The 24,477-nt window shown below is 35.3% G+C and overlaps 2 protein-coding genes, 1 long non-coding RNA gene and 1 other non-coding gene across 11 annotated transcripts; 1 reads left to right on the top strand and 3 right to left on the bottom strand.

The window, feature by feature from the left end:
* Positions 1-37: 37 nt before the first annotated feature.
* On the bottom strand, positions 38-6,751 carry LOC130939200 (style cell-cycle inhibitor 1-B). Of its 2 annotated transcripts, none has more exons than XM_057867321.1 (4): positions 6,586-6,751; positions 6,210-6,341; positions 1,581-1,636; positions 38-734 (listed from the first exon to the last, which is right to left on the bottom strand). In XM_057867321.1, the coding sequence occupies exons 1-4, from the start codon at positions 6,641-6,643 to the stop codon at positions 507-509; spliced, it is 474 nt and encodes a 157-aa protein (XP_057723304.1). In that variant the 5' UTR covers positions 6,644-6,751; the 3' UTR covers positions 38-506. The 2 variants fall into 2 exon arrangements, with proteins under 2 accessions (XP_057723304.1, XP_057723305.1); XM_057867322.1 differs by having other exon boundaries at positions 6,210-6,338; positions 6,586-6,750.
* Positions 6,752-9,690: 2,939 nt separating this feature from the next.
* LOC130941873 (uncharacterized) lies at positions 9,691-13,779 on the bottom strand. Of its 6 annotated transcripts, none has more exons than XR_009070736.1 (6): positions 13,316-13,778; positions 12,719-12,860; positions 12,439-12,527; positions 11,400-12,231; positions 11,100-11,304; positions 9,691-9,955 (listed from the first exon to the last, which is right to left on the bottom strand). It is a non-coding gene; the product is annotated as an uncharacterized LOC130941873 (long non-coding RNA). The 6 variants fall into 6 exon arrangements; XR_009070734.1 differs by having other exon boundaries at positions 9,691-11,304; positions 11,400-11,618; positions 12,066-12,231; positions 13,316-13,774; XR_009070737.1 differs by having other exon boundaries at positions 9,691-11,304; positions 11,400-11,593; positions 12,066-12,231; positions 13,316-13,774.
* A 408-nt stretch (positions 13,780-14,187) lies between these two features.
* Positions 14,188-16,517, top strand: LOC130942120 (protein FAR1-RELATED SEQUENCE 5-like). 2 transcript variants are annotated; one of them, XM_057870817.1, is made up of 3 exons: positions 14,188-14,381; positions 14,857-15,123; positions 15,913-16,517. In XM_057870817.1, exons 2-3 carry the CDS (start codon positions 14,878-14,880, stop codon positions 15,925-15,927), a joined length of 261 nt encoding a protein of 86 aa, XP_057726800.1. In that variant the 5' UTR covers positions 14,188-14,381; positions 14,857-14,877; the 3' UTR covers positions 15,928-16,517. The 2 variants fall into 2 exon arrangements, with proteins under 2 accessions (XP_057726800.1, XP_057726799.1); XM_057870816.1 differs by having other exon boundaries at positions 14,857-16,517.
* A 3,195-nt stretch (positions 16,518-19,712) lies between these two features.
* Positions 19,713-19,820, bottom strand: LOC130943041 (small nucleolar RNA R71). The gene has a single exon (XR_009071579.1). It is a non-coding gene; the product is annotated as a small nucleolar RNA R71 (small nucleolar RNA).
* Positions 19,821-24,477: the final 4,657 nt, after the last annotated feature.

The following is a 24,477-nucleotide window of genomic DNA, read 5'->3' as shown; positions in this document are numbered from 1 at the left end:
AATATTTCTAGCTGATAAGCTAATTTACTTACTCGGTTCAAAAATTTCCATTATCATAATGGCATTGGTAAAAGTACCAGCAAATTTTCTTTTACTTGGAAGAACAAACTTTTCTTAGTTTTTGCATGTAAATAACGTTGGGATTCTCCACAAATACTGATAATGTGCTACACATTATGGGGGGGAAAATACTCCGGGTTATGCCATAGATGAGACACCCTCGTATAAAACAAAATAAAATATTTTGCTATACAGAGAGGTAAATGCTACATATGCATAGATCTACCATCCCTTGGTCAGACATTAATTCACCGAAACACAAGAAAATAACATACCTACCCGCCATTAAACTAATTGAAGCCAAAATCCACCAAATTTTCTTGTTTCAACTAATTTTCTGCTCTTATCCTCTTTCCTTTGGAATGTCATGAACAGCAGATTCAGGAAGAGATCTATCTATATTTACTGAGTTTCAAGGGAGTGGTTAGAAAGGTAATTCGTCAAATCTACTTCTTGATTTTCCAGTTATGTGCTGTCCGAGGGCCGCTCGCAATGCCTTCATAGTAATTCGTCTCAAGCTTCCCTTTGTTCCAAGCCTTAACAAAATCCGAGAACATCTCGCGTGCCGACTCGGACGAAAGGTCAGAGAAGAACACATTCTTTTCTTCTTTTAGCCAGGTAGCAAACTCATTGTTCTTGGCAAAATAATCATCACTGGACAACTCTTGGATTCCCTGCATTGAAATGACAAAGATGAACTACAAATACCGATACACTAATTGGTAAGTAATTTCAACTGCAGCTTCTAACTAACAAATGTAGTCACTAGATTGAGAAATGACAATCAGCAAGAAACTTTTCCAGGTTTCACAGATATGAGTAGACAGATGAATGATCCATCTTAAAAGTTCTAAATTAGTTGGGAAATTGTTAAATATAAAACCTTTTATGTGCCTCTAACGGAACAATGTAAGCTTTTGGGAGAGATGATTCATGACATAGTATAAGAATCTCTATGACCAAAACTTTTAGAACTTGATTCTTGTTCTTATTTTTCAATTTTTTGTATCTTCCATGCTTCAAGTCCAAAAATAATTTAAAAACGTGAGGGTGTCTGTCGGATATACAACCATTCATGTGTCTTTGGGAGAGATGGACCATGAAATCATGGTAGAAGCTATCCGTGGACTTTTCAAAATTACAGAATATAATACTCTCGCATGTCCAAAATTGCAGCATGAGCAATCATTTGTGCTATTTTCTTCAACATTTAGTATATTAAAATATTAAATAATTTGATCAGAAAGACAGAGTGGGCGAACCAGGATTTGAGGAATTGAACTTAAGTAAAAATTAATATATTCAAATGTAGAAGAAAAGCATGAGAACACGCTTGAAAAAACATGTAAAATGAAATGGAAAAGCAAATTGACACAGATACTCAGCAGTCAGCATGACGAGAAGAGACAAGACTTGATACAATGTAATGAGTAAAAATAGGCCCAATAGCCCAATTAGGAATTTCTCATTACATACAAGGTTCTCAAATTGCACGCGGCATTATTAGGAATATAACTCACCTTCGGGATATCTCCTTTACTACGTTTGCTTTTGTATGTCTCTTTCGACTTCTTGTCTGAAATAACAATGGCATGCAGTTATGTTTTCTCCCAAGAAGAATAAAATAACCATGACCTTTATCTAGAGAAAATACACTTAAAAAGTTTATGCCCATAAAAATAGACCAACTACCTGAGATTCAGGTGCTCACCAAAAAATTCCTAAAAGACGTTATGGATAAAACAGTCCCTTAATGATTTCAAAATGTGACAAAAACAATAAATAATATATTTTTTAGAATTTAATTTTGAGGTACTGTCCGTGTAAAGTAATTCTACACACATCCAATTACGTAACATCACATCAGTTAAAATAATTTCCTTTTACATTGACTGCGCGAATGATTATCCAAAAGAATGGATATGATTGCACGATTATGTAGAACACTTTACACTGTTAGTGCATCAAAATTAAACTCTATTTTTTATAAATTACAAAAAAATTCGTATTTGGCAAACGATTTATTCATTTGATTCAAATTTTTGTGGTAACATTTAAATAAATATTTAAAAGGTACACAAAAATTCAAAGCAAAATTTCATATCTAGATTTTTCTTTTTTTAAAAAAAAATTGATAATTCACAATAAAATTAAAAAAATTCACTTGACATAAAATTATTAAATTATAAGAATAAAGAGATCTTATTTTTCTAATAATTCTTATAAAAAATTGCATCTAAATCTGATTTCTAAAGTTGATTTTTAAGAATATATATTTAATATCTTATTCTTTTTCCGTGATTTTAAGTCTTTCGGGGGCTTATTTGGCGTTAGCATCTTTTAGAGTTATTTTTAGGGTTAACTACCAAAAACGCCCCCGAATTATTCAAACGCGGACCAAAAAGCACCCGAATTTTACTATCGACAAAAATACCCTTAAATAATTTAAAAACACAACAACAATACCCACTAGTAAATATATATTTTCAAAAAATATCTTAGAGATTGAATTTTGATGTGATTTTTCACAAGCATAATTAAAAAAATGATATATTATTATTCTTAAAATTTGGTGATTTTTTTCTAAGTATATATTTTTTTGTGATTTTTTAAAAGTATTACTAGTTGTTAACAAAAAAATTACAAAACAAATATATACTCAACGAAAAATTACCAAATTTTAAGGATAATAATATCTTATTTTTTTAATCATTCTTGTAAAAAATTGTATCAAAATTCAATCTCTAATGTATTTTTTGAGAAATACATATTTAATGTTAGATAATCTTGCAAAAAAACTAACATTAAAAATATGTATTTCTCAGAAAATACATTAGAGATTGAATTTTGATTTAATTTTTTGCAAGCATGATTATAAAAATGAGATATTATTATTCATAAAATTTGGTGATTTTTTGTTATGTATATAATGTTTTGTGATTTTTTAAAAGTATTATTGATTGTTAACAAAAAAATTATAAAAAAATATATATTTAACGAAAAATCAGCAATTTTTATGTATAATAATATCTTATTTTTATAATCATGCTTGCAAAAAATTACATCAAAATTCAATCTCTAAGGTATTTTTGAAAATATATATTTACTGTTGGGTATTGTTGTTGTATTTTTAAATTATTTGAAAGTATTTTTGTCGATAGTAAAATTCGGGTGCATTTTTATTAGCGTTTGAATAATTCAGGGGCGTTTTTGGTGGTTAACCCGTTATTTTTATTAGCGACGTAAACTTCCGGATACCATTTTGGTAGTTTACTCCATAAAAATATTACATAAAGTAATTAGGGTTAACCACTCAAAACGCCCCCAAAATATTTTGTCGTTGACAAAAATGACTCATTTTTTGTATCGCAAAAATATCCTTTAATAATTTAAAAACGTGCATGAAACAATCTGTCAAGAGAAACGTTCTCCGTTACCGTAAATGTTTGATGTGGCAAACGGAGAAGCATATGTGGCAAAATGGGAGGATGATGTGGCCTGCACACTCACTCACCCTCTAACTCGCTCACTCACCATCTGTAGCACCTCTACCGGCCGTGATAGAGCCACTAGAGAACCACCACCGCCGCAGCACCATCCCCCTCCCGCTCCTCTCCCTCTCTTCTCTCACTTCCTCACACTCACTTTCCCTCTCTCACCTCCTGACCATCAACACAGTCCAGCCACTATCTTCTTCAAAATTATAAAAAAAAAAGACAAAAATAGAGATCAAATTGAAGAATAGAACATGCATAGCTTCAAACTAAAACCCTAATATACCTAATATAAAACACTAATTTCCCAAATTTTAATTAAATCAAACCCCAGTTTCAGAATGATTCATGATGGTGATCCCCAAATTTCTCAGATCCCAACATCACTCTCATCCTGAACTTCCAAAACCTTCACCAAAAGTCGTCAATTTCTCAGATCCCAAATCACCATTTTTGTTGCAAGTGCTTGCACAAAATACTAATTCGATTCTGGCGGCACTAGGAGGAGAAGATGGCGAAGATGCGGTGCCGGGAGGAGAAGAAGAGGAGAATGGTGTTGAAAGAAGAAGACGAAGACACCACGTTTGGAGGAGGAAGAGACTTAGCGCTGAGGAAGTTGTGGCTGTAGAAATAGAGGACTCAGTACAGCTACCTCCTGAAGCCAGAAAACCTCCCAAAGAAGAAGAAGACGGCTTGCGGCAGCAAAGGGAGGAGCCGCCGTTGATTCTCAGAAGAGAGAGAAGAATGATAGAGAAGAGAGAGACATCGGTATGGAGAGAAGAGGAAGGAGAAATGCGCGAAGATGAAAGAAGATGGAGGGTAGAGAAAGAGAGAGACCATAGTGGAAGATGGAGGAAAAGGAACCACCCTATCTGCCATTGTTGGGAACCACTCTTCACAGAGATGACTTTCTGATTTTGAAATATTGGGAGATTAGGGTTAAGAAATTTGGAAATTTGAGAATAGGTTGCCAGCTAGGTAACTCCGTTTGCCACATATGCTTTCCTGTTTGCCACATCAGACATTCACGTTAATAGAAAACGTCACTCTTGATGGAAGGAGTTTCGTGCACGTTTTTAAATTATTATTTTTGTCAATACGAAAAATGGGGGTCATTTTTGTCAGCAACAAAACATTTCGGGGTTGCTTTTGGTGGTTAACCCAAAGTAATTAACAACTGGCAGAACCATAGTGCAGAAAGAGAACATGAACATGAACATAACATAAAAATATTTTAATTTTATCCATATTAAAAAAAAAGTATCTATGCTTAAATTCACCTGTACCACAAATTCGAGAATTAAACAATAAGGGAAATCTTTCTAAGTAGAATTTCTCCTTTGCTTGCTATTCAGCACAGATAGATTAACTTAATTACTTAAAACAACAAAGAGAAAAGCATTTCACCACAAGAAAAGATGGACAAGTGCTAAAATGAATCAGCAGTGCGCCAGCGGTGACACTGACAATAATTTTCTGGTGACTATAAGTCAATAACTTTCGATGGTACTGTTTCCATCAAGAGACAAACATTCAATGGTTGTCCAATAACTGGATTTGACAACTCAAGCTCAAACATTTATAAGATTGATGTCAAACAAACCGAACATAATATGGACAAAAAGACTGGAGAGAAGTTAGAAAAAAGTGATAATATAGAACAAGAAAGTGGAGGCAAGGATAAGAGACAAAACAGATATCAGCAAACAACAACTTCAATTGTAAATTATAGAGTGAAACAAGTATAACCGAAAATCAAATTTGATTTCTATGCAACCCTAATTACTAAACATCTTGATTAACTAAAATGAGAAATCCCAAATTGTTGAACAATTTTTTTATACTAAAAAAATATAGCATTCCATAATCCCAATAACCGTTACTGCTTACCAAAATTGCAAAATCATGTTTATGAGACATGAGAACATAATCAAATAGATATCATGATTATTTCCGAAAAGAAAGATATGAATAAGTAGCAAATACAATCAACTGTGAGATGGTGCAGGCCAACTACATTTGGTGCAAAAATGTACTCTACTATCGGAAATCATTTTATAATAACGTTGTGTGAATGTGATTAGACATAATCCTCTCACCTTTCAGTCTCTAATCATGTACAACTAAATTAATTCCCCTTCTTTTACACTGTATATACTGGAAATGATTGTATAATGTTTGCAAATGACTTCTTATATTAACATATTCACACCCTACATATTGAATAAAAAGAATGAAGAACGATGCTTAAAGTGGATATGACAAAGCTGTCTAACAAAGTCTTATCCCACTAGTCGGGACCAGCTACAAGTAAGGAACTTCCGCAGAATGTCTAGGCTGCAACTACCTAAGAAACGAGTACGTTCTTTTAAGTCCTCAACTCCCCCATTGCAAAATGCAAACCATATGATAACTTATCGTGTTTCGGCAAATCATGATTTAATATGAAATTGTTAAACGTGTAGACCTATGTAGTCCAAACCAGACAATCAAAACCTAAGTATATGCAAAGTTCACAGAATCAACCAATGATTTCAAGTTCTGCCAGCACATTTTAATTGTTCATAGACATATTGCACAATTAATAATCTTTATAAGCACAGCTCAATTTTCTTTCATTCTAGGTTAGAAAAGGAGGCTTAGAGGCTAAATTACCCTTATCAGATTTTTCCTTGGAATGCTTGTGAGATTTCTTGTCTTTCCTTTTCTCTTTCTTTTCCAACTTCCTCCTCTTCTTTTTCTCCTCATCTTCTACTGTTCTCTGCCTCTTGCTTTTCCTCTCATCTGCTGATTTAACACCAAAATTTAACCCCAAGAACTTGAAATAAATAAATACACAGACAAAGTGAAGCACACAATGCATGTTTTTGTTGCTTAGTGCACAGCCCTTGAATCAAGCCCTTAATGATTCCACCTCATGAGTGAGATTTGGTACTAAAATCCATAATTTCTCTAACCCTAACCTTCTACGTTTTAAATAAAGAAAGAAAATCTAACAAAGGAAAAGTAAAAAAGAATGGAAAATTAAAACCTTCGGAGTCCGAGGGTGAGGAATAACTGTGTCGTTTGCATTTTCTATCGCTTCCCATGATTTTGATGATTGATAATTGTTTTACAGCGGCTACAGAGAAGTATGGAAAGCTCTGTGAGTTTGTGTTTCTGCTGACCTATTTCCCATGAAACAACACTGACCGATTTCGCCATTTTGGTACAAATAGTAGAATTCTATTTTATTAAAGGCCGACTTTATTATTTCTTGTAATTTATGAGTTACTTTATTCTTTAATTTCTAATTTGTAAAATTAAGGGTCAATTTTAACTTTAATATTTTCATTACCGGGATATATATAAAATAAAATATATTTTTTATATTAAAATTTAAAAGACACAATCTTATATTTTACGAGATTGCAAATTTACTTTAACATATATATTTTTTGAAATTCTTCAAATAAATAATTTTTAGTATTTTTTGTTATTGTTTAATTAATTATATATTAAATTATTTTTAACAACTAAATTATACTAATTAATATGTGTAAATTTTAAAAAATATTAGTACAAATTATATTAATTTATTTGTATAAACTCTAATAAATATAAGTATAAAATATATATTTTTGAGTACAAAATTTCGATAAATATAAATATAAATTATGTTGGTTAAGTACTGATAAAAAATAATAATATTTGTTGATCATATAGCGTTGCTCATTTTTTTTTTACATTCTTTAAAAATATTTGCATTTAAACATAAAAATAATTTATTACTTAATATATCTATATCTTATTTCAATTTAGGATTTTATATTCAATTCTTATGTTCTTAATATTCTCTAAAATATTCATAATTTACCATTTCTTAGTTAAAAAAATCTCTACAAAGATTTTTAAAACCTTTTTGTAAAAATAAAATTCCTTTTTAACCATGATCAATAATGAATAATATTTGTCAAAGTTTATGTAAATATAAACATGAAGGGTGATGAAAATGTGACTCATGTAAATATGTGCATCCTACACTTTACACTTATGTATATGCGTCATGTAAATTTTTTGGTTAAGATGAAAAATCTCATATTGATTCATAAAGTGATTGAGAGTGTCAAGTATATATTTCTACGGAAATGTTTGGTAACAAAAAAAAACCAACCAAAAATAGTCATAACTTACCTTATTTAATATTCATTGCGACAATTAATTAATATTAAATAAGACAAATTTTGGCTGTTTTTTTTTTGTTTACCTAGCATTACCCATATTCGATTGTCAAAGAAAAATTCCAACTCAACAAATGATGGAACTCTAATTGAAATCGGAGATATAAGAAAATGCATTTGACCTTCGAGTTCTAATGCAGCAATTTTGGAGGTATGCCACCACAAGTATCACCACTTATACATTACCTTACTCTAATCAATTACATGGAGGAGGGACTCAGAGTTAAAAGAGGAGTGTGTACTTAACACCAATATACCTAACGACAGTCGACAGCGACCATGAAGCAGAATTTATTATCTATCTATTAATATATAACTAGTGAAGTACCCGTGCCACGGGTATAATAAGTATAATGAAAAAAAAAATAATATTAAGATATCGTTAGATTAAGTATTTAATATGGATCTTTAATATTAAATTAGATCATAAAAATAAGAATATATAATTTTAATTTTTAGAAAATTCTTATTTTTAGAAAAATGCAACAGTTTATAAGAAAAAAAATAAAATTTTCGTTTGATTATAATAAACACATTATATATAATTGTATAATAAAGTTGTAAACAAAACAATTTAATATTGAAGTCTCGTAAAAAATTTAACTATAAAATTAAAATTTTAATAAACAAATTATTACCTTAATATAACAAAAAATATTTGTTATGCCATTTACTACAAAATTATAAAAAGATGAGAAAATTTTATTAACAAAAAACTACAATACAACGCAATGTAATTATCATCATATTTAGATAATAAACTTTTAAAAGTCATTATTTGAAGATAAATAATATTATTAATAAAACTAAAAAAAGTAACATTCACACCATTGGCAAGATTTTCTGTCAAACTAAAATCAAGTCACACGCTAAAAAAAATTTCATCAACTATCAAACCCTGCCAATTAATGAGACACTATGTAATAAGCCAAAGTAAAAGTATGACCCTTAAATCAAAATAAATTATAATAACAAAATACAATGGTTGTTTAGCACCAATTAATAGAAACCTAAAACTAGGGGTGGCAAGCAGGAAAACCCACCTCGCTCCGCCCTGCCAGAAGTCCGCCTTTTGGCGGGCTGGCCCGCTTCGTCCCGCCTAATGAGGCGGTCCTAAAATCCCACCCCACTCCGCCTAACAGCGAGCTGGGGGGTTGGCGGGCTAAGCCCACCTAAGCTCCCTTTTTTTATACTATTAACTACTAAACAATATATATAATTTTACAACTATATTAATAAATTTATAATTTCTAAAAGTATAAAAAATTATATTTTTATATTCATAAACATTAAAATCTTTGTAATTATAAATATCTAATAAACATAATTATAAATCAAATTTTCATTCAAAACATAAGTATAAATATTCTCTCCAAAACAAAATAAACATAATTTAAATCATAATTATAAATATTCTCTTCAAAGTAACATAAACATAATCCAAACCACTCAATTTTTATCTTCATACTCTTCAAAATACCCCCTAATTAAAAAAACACTAAACCCGGCGGGGAAGCCCGCCCCGCCTCGCCCCACCAAAGCCGGCGGTTTAAGTAGTGTGGGTTAGGCGAATTTTTGCTATTTGGCGGTCCCAATTTTCCAGCCCAGCCCGTCTTTTTTGGCGGGTTATGCGGGCTGGCCCGGCGGGTTGAGGCCCATTTGCCACCCCTACCTAAAACTAAGATTTCAAACTCAAATTAATAAAAACATCAACCAAGAGGATGAGGGTTCCATTAACTGGACTATTGTTTATTAATGACATGTATTTAATCTTTAGTTAAAGTTTAAGTCTATAAAATAATCCTGCCAAAAGTGTGGATTCTCAATTAATTATGCAGTTGGAATATGAATATCTCATATAACATAAAGAGAGACTAAAAAATAAAACAGCATAACCATTTAAAACACAATGAATCTATTTTTTAGAAGTAATTTATTAAATATTTAAAACATCTTATAATGCTAAAAATCTTTAGCACAGTTGCAATATATGAATGAAGAATGGTGTATATAGTGAATGGCCTGGGGCAGTGCTGGTTCCATCCTTGCTGTCATACTCATTGAAAGGCTTGAACATATGGAAGGCATATAAATTGCATACATTGAATGGTTACCCGCACATAATCTTTCCAATATTATCTCCACAGATTGACACACTTGTTCACCCAAAGCTGTCATTGGCTTTTCATGAATAATACCAAAAAACAGAGACATAATTAATGTTATTTAATCTATCATTTAATCACTAAGATATTTGAACTCATAATACCATAAAATGAAGAAACCTCTCCGGGCAACAATATATGTTGATTATTTGAATTAATCATTATATGGTACATAAGTTCAATCACAAATAAAAAAAATTAATTTGAAAAGAAAACAAACATATATATACTCTAATGCATATTCTCATAGATCAAAACATGAGCAAAAGTAATTCCAAATCTTATTCACCATGTCCAACCAAAGCTTTGAAATGGAGAGTAAAGGTTGTATTCAACCTGATTATCAATATTTGTTATTTTTCACACTTTTTTTTATCGTAAAAACTTTGACCTAATACCCTCCTCTGCTGTGATGTCTTTCAAGCATACCATAATACATAAAGCACACCATATAATTTAAAAAGAATAAAAATAAAATACAAATCCTTAGCTCGTATGAGCCTTAACCATCCAAGAAAAAAAATAACAATCTAACTAAAACTAAAAAAAGGATATATTAAAATATGAGAATAAATCCTACCACTTCTGGTCCTAAGATTTCTGTGCTTGAAAAAAAAAAAACCTGGGACGTATCGACCAAATAATAGGTCCGGTATTGGATGTAGCTTTCCCTTCAGGGAAGATGCCAAATATTTACAACGCTCTGGTAGTAAAGGGTCGAGACATTGTTGGTCAACAAATTAACGTGACTTGTGAAGTACAGCAATTATTAGGAAATAATCGAGTTAAAGAACAATAGTCAATCAATCAATAATGAATTTTCAGTGAAAATGCATAACATAAAAATATTTATCAGTAGGTGCTACGATGCTACAATGCTTTGATATGGAATTTTCAATAACTTGATTTCTTTTATAGATAAATAATAATAAAAGAAAACTACAAGCTTCAAGCTTCAGCTAGATGATAAAAAGTTTATGTATCTTCATAACAGGCTTCAGCAAACGATGAAAAACTTGAAGATAGCATTCATCCCCCATGAGCTCATAAAACAATCCAATAATTAATAACAGAGGATAACACATAATAGACATAAGTGTTTTTTTTTTATCTCATATCAAGCTTAAAAATCATGTCTATATAAGTCATATAGTACTTACCTGACAATTGTGCAAGGGTTGAAAGCATGCTATTACTCTAACAACAATTGTTGATCCGCCTTCAATTCCATTCGCATGTTTTAATGCACCCCAAAAAATATGCCACAATAGAGTATGGCAATGAAGTCACTAAACTAATAACTAAAAAATAAAAAATAAACTAATGTGAGAATGGGTATGACAATGTTAATGGAACCTATGCTACCTGCGAAAACAAAGAATAATCTGAGTTAGTTACTTTGTTATTTATGAAATGAAATTGTCTCAACTTGTGGATTCATTCATATCCACCATATATACCTTATTTGAAGCACAACTGAACCAAGCACCATAGCAGAACCATGATGCCAGAGAAGGCTTTACAAGGAGGAATGCGAACCTGAACCACCACTTTCTTTCTCCAATTCCTCCCTTTTCTTTCATTTATTACATTTAGGATTGCCATCATGGTTTCTTCACCTCCTTGCTTCTGTAGTGATATTATTTTCTTGTTTCTGAGGTTATGATAATGATAAAGATCTAAAGAGATCACATAAGCAGTTAAAATCAAAATATTTACCAAATTCCATTATCAAAACTCAAAAAGGAGATACCAAATCGTGTATCATAAACAGTAAAAGTTACCAAATCTTAGTCAATAATGTATTGAAAAAATAAGATTCTAGAGAAGTGATATGAAATGAAAATCAAGATTTTAAAATATGGTTAAAAAACATATTAAAATATATAATAGTAATGTCACTCAAATTAAAAGAATATAAAACTACTATTAAAAAAAATTAAAATAAAAAATAAACGCAATAACAAATCAATCAAATGCCGACTTCAAAAAGAAAGTTAGAAGACCGAAACAAAAGGGATTGCAAGAAAGAAAGCAGTAGAGTAAGGGATGCACAAAAGTGTACATATTCACTTGTTATTAAGAAAGAAAGCGGTAGAGTCAGGGATTACAAGAAGTTAGAGTACCACAAATCTAAATGAAGGATTGGAGATCCCATAAATTTGGCCGTTGCAATAAAATGTCTCTGGAAATCAAGCAGAGCTGCCAGATCTTGGACTCCGAGAGCTGAACCTTCTTGCCGGGGTGCCCACGAGTTTCCAGTAGCCAATTTGATTTTAGCGTCGCGGACTGCTGCTCCGTTATTAGAGTGATGAGAAGAAAAAAATTGAAAAATATGATCTATGAGGATGATGAAAATGAATATATACTCTGAAAATACAAAAGCTAGGACATCAAAAACCAAAGGAAAAATGATTAGTTCATGATGCATTACTTAACAATTTTATTTGGTTTGTACATTGGATGCAAATTAAAGATAAGAGGGAAAGAGATTAAAACCTTTTGGCAAATTGTCAATAAAATCCTGGCAACAACAATGAGGCTATGGATTTTCTGCATTAAAAGCTCCACACCAGGCAAAGACGCCTCTGCACAACAACAACATCATCATTTCAATTCTTACCAAAATTAGAACATATACATCAGATCAAATAATAAGGAACACACACAGCTCATCATCGCAAACCATTATGAATCTGTGACTGAAAAAAGAGGAGCATGAGTAGGGATATCAAAATTAAAAATCATATACATTCATTTGAAGAAGATGACTACTTACATAAACAGAGAATACAGAATCATCGCACCACGACCATTGATGGCCGCTTCTAGTGCTGCAACTATGACTTCTCTTCCGTTCTGTCTATTGCCATCCGAATCATCTCAGCCTCACCAAACTGTCGTGTTTCTACTTCTTCCCTCTGCTTCTCGCAACAAACACAATACCATAATGCATGTCACCATCAAGAAATCTCCGCTTGACAAAGAGAACACAGAGATAACAAAAATAAAAGGAAAAAAATGATGCAGAGAGATATATAGATCTAGGAGAAGAAAGACATGAGAGAAGATAGAGAAAGAAAGAGGGTTATGGTAAGAAGAAAAATGAAATTTGATTATTTGAGAGATGGTTTGAATGCTTGATAAGGTTGTGCATATTTAAAATTCAAATTTCAATTTCAAATTACATATAGATTTAGTCAAAATTAAAAGGACGGACATTAGGAACATCTTGAAAATGAGGAACCTCTTGAAAATGAAGATGAATCCAATACAGACAGAAAGATAAAGACAAATATAAAATTATTATATCGTTGTTGTGCTCTCTGGTTTTATAGTCTCATTGCATGTGCTCTTTGTGGCGGCGACTTAGTACCTTCCAGCGATCTGCTCTCTTCCACCGCTTCCTCCTTCGTATCCATCACTACAGCATTGAAGATCACCACGAACTCCACCGCACCCACTGCGACCACCACCGCCATAGCATGGTCCACCACCATAGCAGTCACCATCTCATCCACCGTCGCAATCCTACCACCAGTGATAGCGTTGCCTCCACCGAGATGACTCCCCTAAAGGTTGGAGCCATCAGGTACAGTGACAATCTCTGCCTCAGTGCGTACATTAACTCTAATCTGACTTAAATTAGGAATAATAAGAATTAGAAAGAAGAAGATGAATAAAAACTACGGAAGAAGAAGAAGATTATACGAAAATAGAATCAATAAACGGAGGAGGAAAAAAGAAGAAGAACTGAAGATGAAGGAGTAGAAGGACCGAAGAAGAGGAAGAAGAGATAAAATTGGAAATAGAGAATGGAAAGAATCCCTTTTTTTAATTTTAATTTTGTGTTCAAAATTTAAAAATTAGAATTTTAGGGGTGTGTGTAGTGTGTACATGTAAATTGTAAAGCAAGTTGAGAAAGAGGGTGACTTTTAGCCTGCACCTGGCAGGAAAAGGTGAATCTTTTACCTCTCACTGCTGACACAGGTAAGTGTATTAGGTGTCCTGTTAATTGAGAAATTTTAATTTGACCATTAGAATATTAGGATATTGTTTAACGGGATAGATAAAAAAGAGGAATTGCAATGTTGTCCTTTGTTAAACAGTTGGACATATGAAAGAAGTCTTCTAATTTGTTGGGCTCGGTTATCTATTTTTGGATTAATTCATTATACATGACCCAACCCAAGAAAAAAAAGAAGGCAAAGTTGTGCTGTGCAATGGATCATGTGTAAAACTGAAACCCGTTTCTCAAACCCTAACATTGACTATAGTGGTTGCATTGCCTCATCTTCTTCGATTCTTGCATAATTCAGTTGAGCTAAGGGGATCGTTTTGAAATTTATATTTCAGTCAGTGGATGGAATTTTCGCCGGAGTGTTGATGAGAACTCATGACTTTTCGGTGTTTTTCCACTGTGCTTCTGCTACAATTTGATGGTTAGTATCTTAAGACATCAATTTTGAATTCTAATGCAATTTGTTTATTATTATGTTATTGTTTGTTACTGTATTGTTTATTATTTATAATAAATCTTTTCGGAGTGTGATTATAATTTAGAAGTTTTTTCTTTGAAGCACGGAAAAATCATAATACTTTGCACATAGGGTTTAAAAATAGAATAGTGTTAAACTGAGTTGTTGGTATTTTTGGAAAATAATCTTAAGAACGTGTTTGATCCCTTTATGCAAGTTGCATAATTTTTTTTGAAGTAGCTATTTTTTTTGAAGAAGCTATCTGTTCTATTCACAATGTAAAATAGGTTTAAGAACTTATTTGAACTTAAGAACGTGCATGATTTAAAATTTTTTAATAAGCTATTTGATATTCAATATTGATTCAGAATACATATACTATTGAAAGTATTGAAAAAAAAATTATTTGTACTGAGAGCTAGTTTGATGTTATATGTAGGCGTTCTTGAATGAGTAAGTAATGGACCATTTCGAGCGTTCATTGTATTTGCAAGATGAAGATGTGCGTGCTGACAATGATCCTTTGGCATGGGAGGACATTGAGGGTTGTCGTGTTCCGGAAAATTATGCCGAGGAAGTGCGGGGTGTTGATTATACAGTTGATGAATTTTTTGGTGACACCTTCTATGACAACTGGGAGGAAAGAGCAGTTGACGGTATTGATGAGCTTGGGCATATAAATCTGAAAGAAATAACTGCAAGTGAGGTTAGGTTGTTACATTTTCGTGATCGAACTGTTGCATTTTCTTTCTACCAATTGTATTCAAAGATGAACGGTTTTGCTGTTAGAAAGAATAGGATTAGAAGGAATGTCAAAAACGAGGTGACACAGCAACAATTTGTTTGCTTTAGGGAGGGGTTTAGAGATTTGGGGTCTGAGAATGATTCCCATCGACGCAAACGCGAGCCAAAGCCTGAGACTAGATGCGGATGTTTGGCTGAAATGCGAGTTCATGTACATGTCGAAAGCGGTAGATGGATCATTTCATACTTTCAGGATGAGCACAACCATGAAATGCTTGATAATAGATTGACCTTTATGCTTCCCGGGCATAGGAAGATGAATGATGCCGCCATCGATCAAATGAATCTAATGCTAAAAGTTGGGATCAAAATACCTCAAATATATTCATCGTTTGTGCACACGGCGGGTGGATTCCAAAATGTACGTTTCCTGAAGAGAGATATGTATAACCAGATAGTGAAGCAACGGAGGGTCATAGGGGGGATGCTATGTGTTGTTTGAAGTTCTTGGAGTCAATGGCTGAGGAAAACTCAGGAATGTTTGTTCGATACCTAGCCGATGAAGAGGGTCGTTTGGTACATCTTTTTTGGTTGGATAGTGATGAGCAGATAATTTGTATGCTTTTTGGCATTGTTTTTAGTATATTTTTAGTATGATCTAGTTAGTTTTTAGTATATTTTTATTAGTTTTTAGTTAAAATTCACTTTTCTGGACTTTACTATGAGTTTGTGTGTTTTTCTGTGATTTCAGGTATTTTCTGGCTGAAATTGAGGGATCTGAGCAAAAATCTGATCCAGAGACTCAAAAGGACTGCAGATGCTGTTGGATTCTGACCTCCCCGCACTCGAAGTGGATTTTCTGGAGCTACAGAAGCCCAATTGGCGCGCTCTCAACGGCGTTGGAAAGTAGACATCCTGGGCTTTCCAGCAATATATAATAGTCCATACTTTGCCCAAGATTTGATGGCCCAAACCGGCGTTCAAAGTCACCTCAAGAAATTCCAGCGTTAAACGCCGGAACTGGCACCTAATTGGGAGTTAAACGCCCAAACTGGCACTAAAGCTGGCGTTTAACTCCAAGGAGAGTCTCTACACGAAATTGCTTCATTGCTCAGCCCAAGCACACACCAAGTGGGCCCGGAAGTGGATTTTTATGTCATTTACTCATCTATGTACTAGTTTTCTATAAGTAGGACCTTTTACTATTGTAAAAGGGGGGATCTTTTGATCATGTTTTGAGGATTGAACCCTCTTTGGGAGGCTGGCCATTCGGCCATGCCTAGACCTTGTTCTTATGTATTTTCAACGGTGGAGTTTCTACACACCATAGATTAAGGTGTGGAGCTCTGCTGTACCTCGAGTATTAATGCAATTACTATTGTTCTTCCATTCAATTCCGCTTGTTCTTTGTCCAAGATATCACTTGTTCTTCAACATGATGAAGGTGATGATTGACGCCCATCACCATTCTCACCCATGAACAAGGTGACTGACAACCATTCTTGTTCTACAAGCATCTGAGGCTTAGTGAATATCTCTTGGATTCCTGATTGCACGATGCATGGTTGATCGCCTGACAACCGAGTGCTCGCCTGACAAACGAGCCAACCATTCCGTGAGATCAGAGTCTTCGTGGTATAGGCAGGACCTGATGGCAGCATTCAAGAGAATCCGGAAGGTCTAACCTTGTCTGTGGTATTCTGAGTAGGATTCAATGACTGAATGACTGTGACGTGCTTCAAACTCCTGAGGGCGGGGCGTTAGTGACAGACGCCAAAAGAATCAATGGATTCTATTCCGGTCTGATTGAGAACCGACAGATGAATTCCGCTATGCTGTGACGGAGCATATGCAATCGCTTTCACTGAGAGGATGGGAGGTAGCTGCTGACAACAGTGAAACCCTACACGAGCTTGCCATGGAAAGGAGTAAGAAGGATTGGATGAAGACAGTAGGAAAGCAGAGAGACGGAAGGGAAGGCATCTTCATACACTTGTCTGAAGCTCTTACACCAATGATATACATAAGTATCACTATCTTTATCTTTTATATTATTTTCGTTCATCATCATATACATTTGAGTCTGCCTGACTAAGATTTACAGGATGACCATAGCTTGCTTCAATGCTAACAATCTCCGTGGGATCGACCCTTACTCACGTAAGGTATTACTTGGACGACCCAATGCACTTGCTGGTTAGTTGTGCGAAGTTGTGTAATGCCATGGAATTGAACCACCAAGTTTTTGGAGTTCATGACCAGGGATTATGAGAGTTGTGAAAAGTATTGTTCACAATTTCGCGCTACCAAGTTTTTGGCGCCGTTGCCGGGGATTGTTCAAGTTTTGAGCAAGCTTTTGGTAACAATGCCTGGGATTGTTCTAGTTTGGACAACTGACGGTTCATCTTGTTGCTTAGATTAGGTATTTATTTTTTTTTCGAAATTCTTGAAGATGAATTCTAGAGTTTCATGATGATTTGTTGAAATCTGGCTGGCTGGGAAGCCATGTCTAATCTTATTGGACCGAGGTTTCAACTTATCACCACAAGAGCTTGTTGATTTTCATCAATTTTGCTTTTGGAGCAGTGATCTGCTAAGGCTTGGCTGACCTTTGGTCATGTCTAGTGTTTTGGACCGAAGCTTTCTTTGAGAGCTTGGCTGGCTGTGAAGCCATGTCTAATTCCTGGACCGGAGTCTTAGACTAGCATTGCACTGATTCCTGGAATTCTCATTAAGAATTTTGATATCTTTTTCCACTTAATTTTCGAAAAACACAAAAAAATTACAAAATCATAAAAACCAAAAAATATTTGCTGTTTCTTGCTTAAGTCTAGTGTCTCATCTTAAGTTTGGTGTCAATTGCATACATTCATTCATGTGTCTTAAGGATCTTCAAGTAATTCTTGATGATTTCTTACTCTGATCTTTGAATTCTTTTGGCTTGAGTGTTTATGTGTCTCATATAGTGTCAGTAGTACACAAACTGCTGAGTTTGGTGTCTTGCATGCATTGTTATTTGATTCTTGTTGCATTTTGATTATTAAAAAAATCCAAAAAATATTTTTAATTTGTGTCTTTTCAAGTCAATAATACAAAAGATTGAAGATTCAGAACATACTGCAGAGGAATTATACAGAAAAAGCTGAGCATTCAAAAATGCCCAGTGAAGAAGGCAGACTGGCGTTTAAACGCCAGCCAGGGTACCTGGTTGGGCGTTTAACGCCCAAAGAGGTAGCATTTTGGGCGTTAAACGCCAGAATGTATACCATTCTGGGCGTTTAACGCCAGGATGGTGCTAGGGGGAAGATTTTGTTTTCAAAATCGATTTTTTTTCAAATTTTCAAAGTTTTTCAAAACCAAATCTTTTTCAAATCATATCTTTTCAATCAAATGTTTTCAAAATCAATTTCTTTCCTTTTTCAAAGATACTTACCAACAATTAATGATTTGATTGAACATTTTTTGCCTTTTCTATTAAGAAAGGTTTTATGTTTGAATCATATCTTTTCTTGTTAGGCAAGTCATTAATTTTTTTTTTTAAAATCATATCTTTTCAAATTGTTTTCAAATCATATCTTTTAAAATTGTTTTCAAATCATATCTTCTCAATCACATCTTTTTAAAACCATAACTTTTCAATCAAATCTTTTTAATCACATCTTTTTCAAAATAGTTTTCAATCAAATCTTTTTGACTTCAAATTTCAAAATCTTTTTCAAAAATCACTTGATTTCTTTTTCACTTTCAATTTTCAAAAATTATCAATCAATTTTTAAAATGTTTTTGACATCTTTTAATTGAATTTTCGAAAATTCTCTTCCCTCCTTCTCACATCCTTCTATTTATGGAGTACCACTCCTTCTAAATGCACAATTCGAACCTTATCTAATTAAAGTTCGAATTCTTCTTCTCCTTCTTCTTTCTATTTCTCTTTTCCTCTGACACTTCAAGGAATCTCTATACTGTGACATAGAGGATTCCACATTTTCTTTTTCTCTTCTCTTTCATATGAGCAGGAGCAGAGACAAAGGCATTCTTGTTGAAGCTGACCCTGAACCTGAGAGGACCTTGAAGAGAAAGCTAAGAGAAGCTAAAGCACAACTCTCTTTAGAGGACCTGACCGAATTCTTCAAGGAAGAAGAACACATGGCAGCCGAAAACAACAATAATGCCAACAATGCAAGGAAGGTGCTGGGTGACTTCACTGCACCTACTCCTGATTTCTATGGGAGAAGCATCTCTATCCCTGCCATTGGAGCAAACAACTTTGAGCTTAAGCCTCAATTAGTTTCTCTAATGCAACAGAATTGCAAGTTCCATGGACTTCCAATGGAAGATCCTCATCAGTTCTTAGCTGAATTCTTGCAAATCTGTGACACAGTCAAGACTAATGGGGTTAACCCTGAGGTCTACAGACTGATGCTATTCCCTTTTGCTGTAAGAGACAGAGCTAGAATATGGTTGGATTCTCAACCTAAAGAAAGCCTGGACTCTTGGGAAAAGCTAGTCAATGCCTTCTTGGCAAAGTTCTTTCCACCACAAAGATGGAGTAAGCTTAGAGTGGAAGTCCAAACCTTCAGACAGAAGGATGGAGAATCCCTCTATGAAGCTTGGGAAAGATACAAATAATTAATCAGAAAATGTCCCTCAGACATGCTTTCTGAATGGAGCATCATAGGTATTTTCTATGATGGTCTCTCTGAACTATCCAAGATGTCTTTGGATAGCTCTGCTGGAGGATCTCTTCATCTGAAGAAGACGCCTACAGAAGCTCAAGAGCTCATTGAAATGGTTGCAAATAACCAATTCATGTACACTTCTGAAAGGAATCCTGTGAACAATGGGACTAATCAGAAGAAAGGAGTTCTTGAGATTGACACTCTGAATGCCATATTGGCTCAGAACAAGATATTGACTCAACAAGTCAATTTGATTTCTCAAAGTCTGTCTGGAATGCAAAATGCACCAAACAGTACTAAGGATGCTTCATCTGAGGAAGAAGCTTATGATCCTGAGAACCCTTCAATGGAAGAGGTGAATTACCTAGGAGAACCCTATGGAAACACCTATAATTCTTCATGGAGAAATCACCCAAATTTCTCATGGAAGAATCAAGAGAGACCTCAACAAGGTTTCAATAACAATAATGGTGGAAGAAACAGGTTTAGCAATGGCAAGCCTTTTCCATCATCTTCTCAGCAACAGACAGAGAGTTCTAAGCAGAGTACTACTGACTTAGCAACAATGGTCTCTGATCTAATAAAGACCACTCAAAGTTTCATGACTGAAACAAGGTCCTCCATTAGGAATTTGGAAGGACAAGTGGGACAGCTGAGCAAGAAAATTACTGAACTCCCTCCTAGTACTCTCCCAAGTAATACAGAAGAAAATCCAAAAGGAGAGTGCAAAGCCATAAACATGGCCGAATATGGAGAGGAAAGAGAGGAGGAGGACGCCACTGAGGAAGACCTCAGTGGGCGTGTACCAATCTCCTCTGAGTTCCTCAATGAGGAACAATGGGAATCTGAGGCTCAAAATGAGACCATAGAGATTCCATTGGACTTACGTCTACCATTCATGAGCTCTGATGAGTATTCTTCCTCTGAAGAGGATGAGTATGTCACTGAAGAGCAAGTTGCTAAATACCTTGGAGCAATCATGAAGCTAAATGACAAGTTATTTGGAAATGAGACTTGGGAGGATGAATCTCCCTTGCTCACCAAAGAACTGGATGACTTGTCTAGGCAGAAATTACCTCAAAAGAGACAAGATCCTGGGAAGTTTTCAATACCTTGTACCATAGGCACCATGACCTTCAAGAAGGCCTTGTGTGACTTAGGGTCAAGTGTAAACCTCATGCCCCTCTCTGTAATGGAGAAATTAGGGATCTTTGAGGTGCAAGCTGCAAGAATCTCATTAGAGATGGCAGACAACTCAAGAAAACAAGCTCATGGACTTGTAGAGAATGTTTTGGTGAAGATTGAAGACCATTACATCCCTACTGATTTCATAGTCTTAGAGACTGGGAAGTGCATGGATGAATCCATCATCCTTGGCAGACCCTTCCTAGCCACAGCAAAGGCTGTGATTGATGTTGATAGAGGAGAGTTGATCATTCAAGTGAATGAAGAATCCTTGGTGTTTAAAGCCCAAGGATATCCCTCTATCATCATGGAGAGGAAGCATGAAGAGCTTCTCTCAAAACAGAGCCAAGCAGAGCCCCCACAGTCAAACTCTAAGTTTGGTGTTGGGAGGCCACAACCAAACTCTAAGTTTGGTGTTGAACCCCCACATTCAAACTCTAAGTTTGGTGTTGGGAGGTTCCAACACGGTTCTGAGTATTTCTGAGGCTCCATGAGAGTCCTCTGTCAAGCTAATGACATTAAAGAAGCGCTTGTTGAGAGGCAACCCAATGTTTTATAGTTAACTATTTTCTTTTGTTATTTTATCTTTTTTTGTAGGTTGATGATCATAAGAAGTCACAAAAACAATGAAAAAAGCAAAAACAGAATGAAAAATAGGAAGTAAAACAGCACACCCTGGAGGAGAAGAAGCTGGCGTTCAAACGCCAGTAATGCTAGCTGTTGGGCGTTTAACGCCCAGTCTGGCACCATTCTGGGCGTTTAACGCCAGAAAGGGGCACCAGACTGGCGTTAAACGCCAGTAAAGGGCAACAACCTGGCGTTAAACGCCAGGAATGGGCACCAGCCCGACGTTTAACGCCAGAAATGGCTCAAAACGTGATTTTGAGCAACTTTTGGTGCAGGGATGACTTTTCCTTGACACCACAGGATCTGTGGACCCCACAGGACCCCACTATCACTCTCTCTCTTCTTCCCTCATTCACCAATCACCTCAATACCTCTTCCCCAAAAACCCTTCACCTATCAAATCCCATCTTTCTCTTCACCACTCACATCCATCCTTCATAAATCCCCACCAACCTCACCCTTCAAAATTCAAACCACTTTCCCTCCCAAACCCACCCATAATGGCTGAACCATTACCCCCCTCTCTCCTATATATACCCTTCTCCAACCCTTCATTTTCACACAACCTAAACACCCATCCTTTCCCTTCTTGGCCGAACACACCACCTTCTCCCTCTTCCTCATTTCTTCTTCTTCTACTCTCTTCTTTCTTCTTTTGCTCGAGGACGAGCAAACATTTTAAGTTTGGTGTGGTAAAAGCGTTGCTTTTTCGTTTTTCCATAACCATTTATGGCATCCAAGGCCGGAGAAACCTCTAGAAAGAGGAAAGGGAAGGCAAAGGCTTCCACCTCCGAGTCATGGGAGATGGATAGATTCCTCTCAAGGGTGCATCAAGTCCACTTCTATGAAGTTGTGGCCTTGAAGAAGGTGATCCCCGAAGTCCCCTTTTCACTCAAAAAGGGTGAATATCCGGAGATCCGCCATGAGATTCGAAGAAGAGGTTGGGAAGTGCTTACCAACCCCATTCAACAAATCGGAATCTTGATGGTTCAAGAGTTCTATGCCAATGCATGGATCACCAAGAACCATGACCAAAGTGTGAACCCGAATCCAAAGAATTATCTCACTATGGTTCAGGGGAAATACTTGGATTTTAGTCCGGAGAGTGTGAGGGTGGCGTTCAACTTGCCTATGATGCAAGGAGATGAGCACCCGTACACTAGGAGGGTCAACTTTGATCAAAGGTTGGACCAAGTCCTCACAACCATATGTGAAGAGGGCGCACAATGGAAGCAAGATTCAAGAGGAAAGCCGGTTCAATTGAGAAGGCATGACCTCAAGCCCGTGGCTAGAGGATGGTTAGAGTTCATACAACGCTCAATCATTCCCACTAGCAACCGGTCCGAAGTTACCATAGACCGGGCCATCATGATCCATAGCATCATGATTGGAGAAGAAATAGAGGTTCATGAGGTTATAGCCCAAGAACTCTACAAGGTGGCGGACAAGACCTCCACTTTGGCAAGGTTAGCCTTTCCTCATCTCATCTGTCACCTCTGTTATTCAGTTGGAGTTGACATAGAGGGAGATACCCCCATTGATGAGGACAAGCCCATCACCAAGAAAAGGATGGAGTACACAAGAAACCCCTCTCACCATGAGATCCCTGAGATTCCTCAAGGGATGCACTTTCCTCCACAAAATTATTGGGAGCAACTAAACACCTCCCTAGGAGAGTTGAGTTCCAACATGGGACAACTAAGGGTGGAGCATCAAGAACACTCCATTCTCCTCCATGAAATTAGAGAAGACCAAAGAATCATGAGGGAGGAGCAACAAAGACAAGGAAGAGACATTGAGGAGCTCAAGCACTTCATAGGACCTTCAAGAGGAAGGAAGAGCCGCCATCACTAAGGTGGACCCGTTCCTTGTTATTTGTTCTTCTGTTTTTCGATTTTTTATGCTTATGTTTATCCATGTTTGTGTCTTGTGATCATTAGTGTCTTAGTGTCTATGCCTTAAAGTTATGAATGTCCTATGAATCCATCACCTTTCTTGAATAAAAACGTGCTTAATTGAAAAGGAAAGAATTGCATGAATTTTAAATTTTATAACAGTTTAATTATATTGATGTGGTGGCAACACTGTTGTTCTCTGAATGTATGCTTGAACAGTGCATATGTCTTTTGAATTTGTGGTTCATGAATGTTGGATCTTGAAAGAATGATGAAAAAGGAGACATGTTACTGAGGATCTGAAAAATCATAAAAATGATTCTTGAAGCAAGAAAAAGCAGTGAATACAAAAAAAAAAAAAGAAAGAAAGCAAGCGAAAAAAAAAAACCGAAAAAGAAAAAAAAAAGAAAAAAAAAGAGAAAAAGAAAGAAAAAGAAAGAACAAGAGTTGTGATCCAAGGCAAATAAGAGTGTGCTTAAGAACCCTGGACACCTCTAATTGGGGACTCTAGCAAAGCTGAGTCACAATCTGAAAAGGTTCACCCAATTATGTGTCTGTGGCATGTATGTATCCGGTGGTAATACTGGAAGACAGAGTGCTTTGGGCCACGGCCAAGACTCAATAAGTAGCTGTGTTCAAGAATCATCATACTTAACTAGGAGAATCAATAACACTATCTGGATTCTGAGTTCCTAAAGAAGCCAATCATTCTGAATTCCAAAGGATAAAGTGAGATGCCAAAACTATTCAGAGGCAAAAAGATAAAAGCCCCACTCATCTAATTAATACTGATCTTCATAGATGTTTTTGGAGTTCATTGCATATTCTCTTCTTTTTATCTTATTTGATTTTCAGTTGCTTGGGAACAAGCAACAATTTAAGTTTGGTGTTGTGATGAGCGGATAATTTGTATGCTTTTTGGCATTGTTT

This window comes from Arachis stenosperma, chromosome 7, assembly GCF_014773155.1.
Source record: "Arachis stenosperma cultivar V10309 chromosome 7, arast.V10309.gnm1.PFL2, whole genome shotgun sequence".
Classification (NCBI taxonomy): domain Eukaryota; kingdom Viridiplantae; phylum Streptophyta; class Magnoliopsida; order Fabales; family Fabaceae; genus Arachis; species Arachis stenosperma.
Note: the sequence above shows the minus strand (reverse complement) of the source record. Positions and strands in the feature narration are given on the sequence as shown.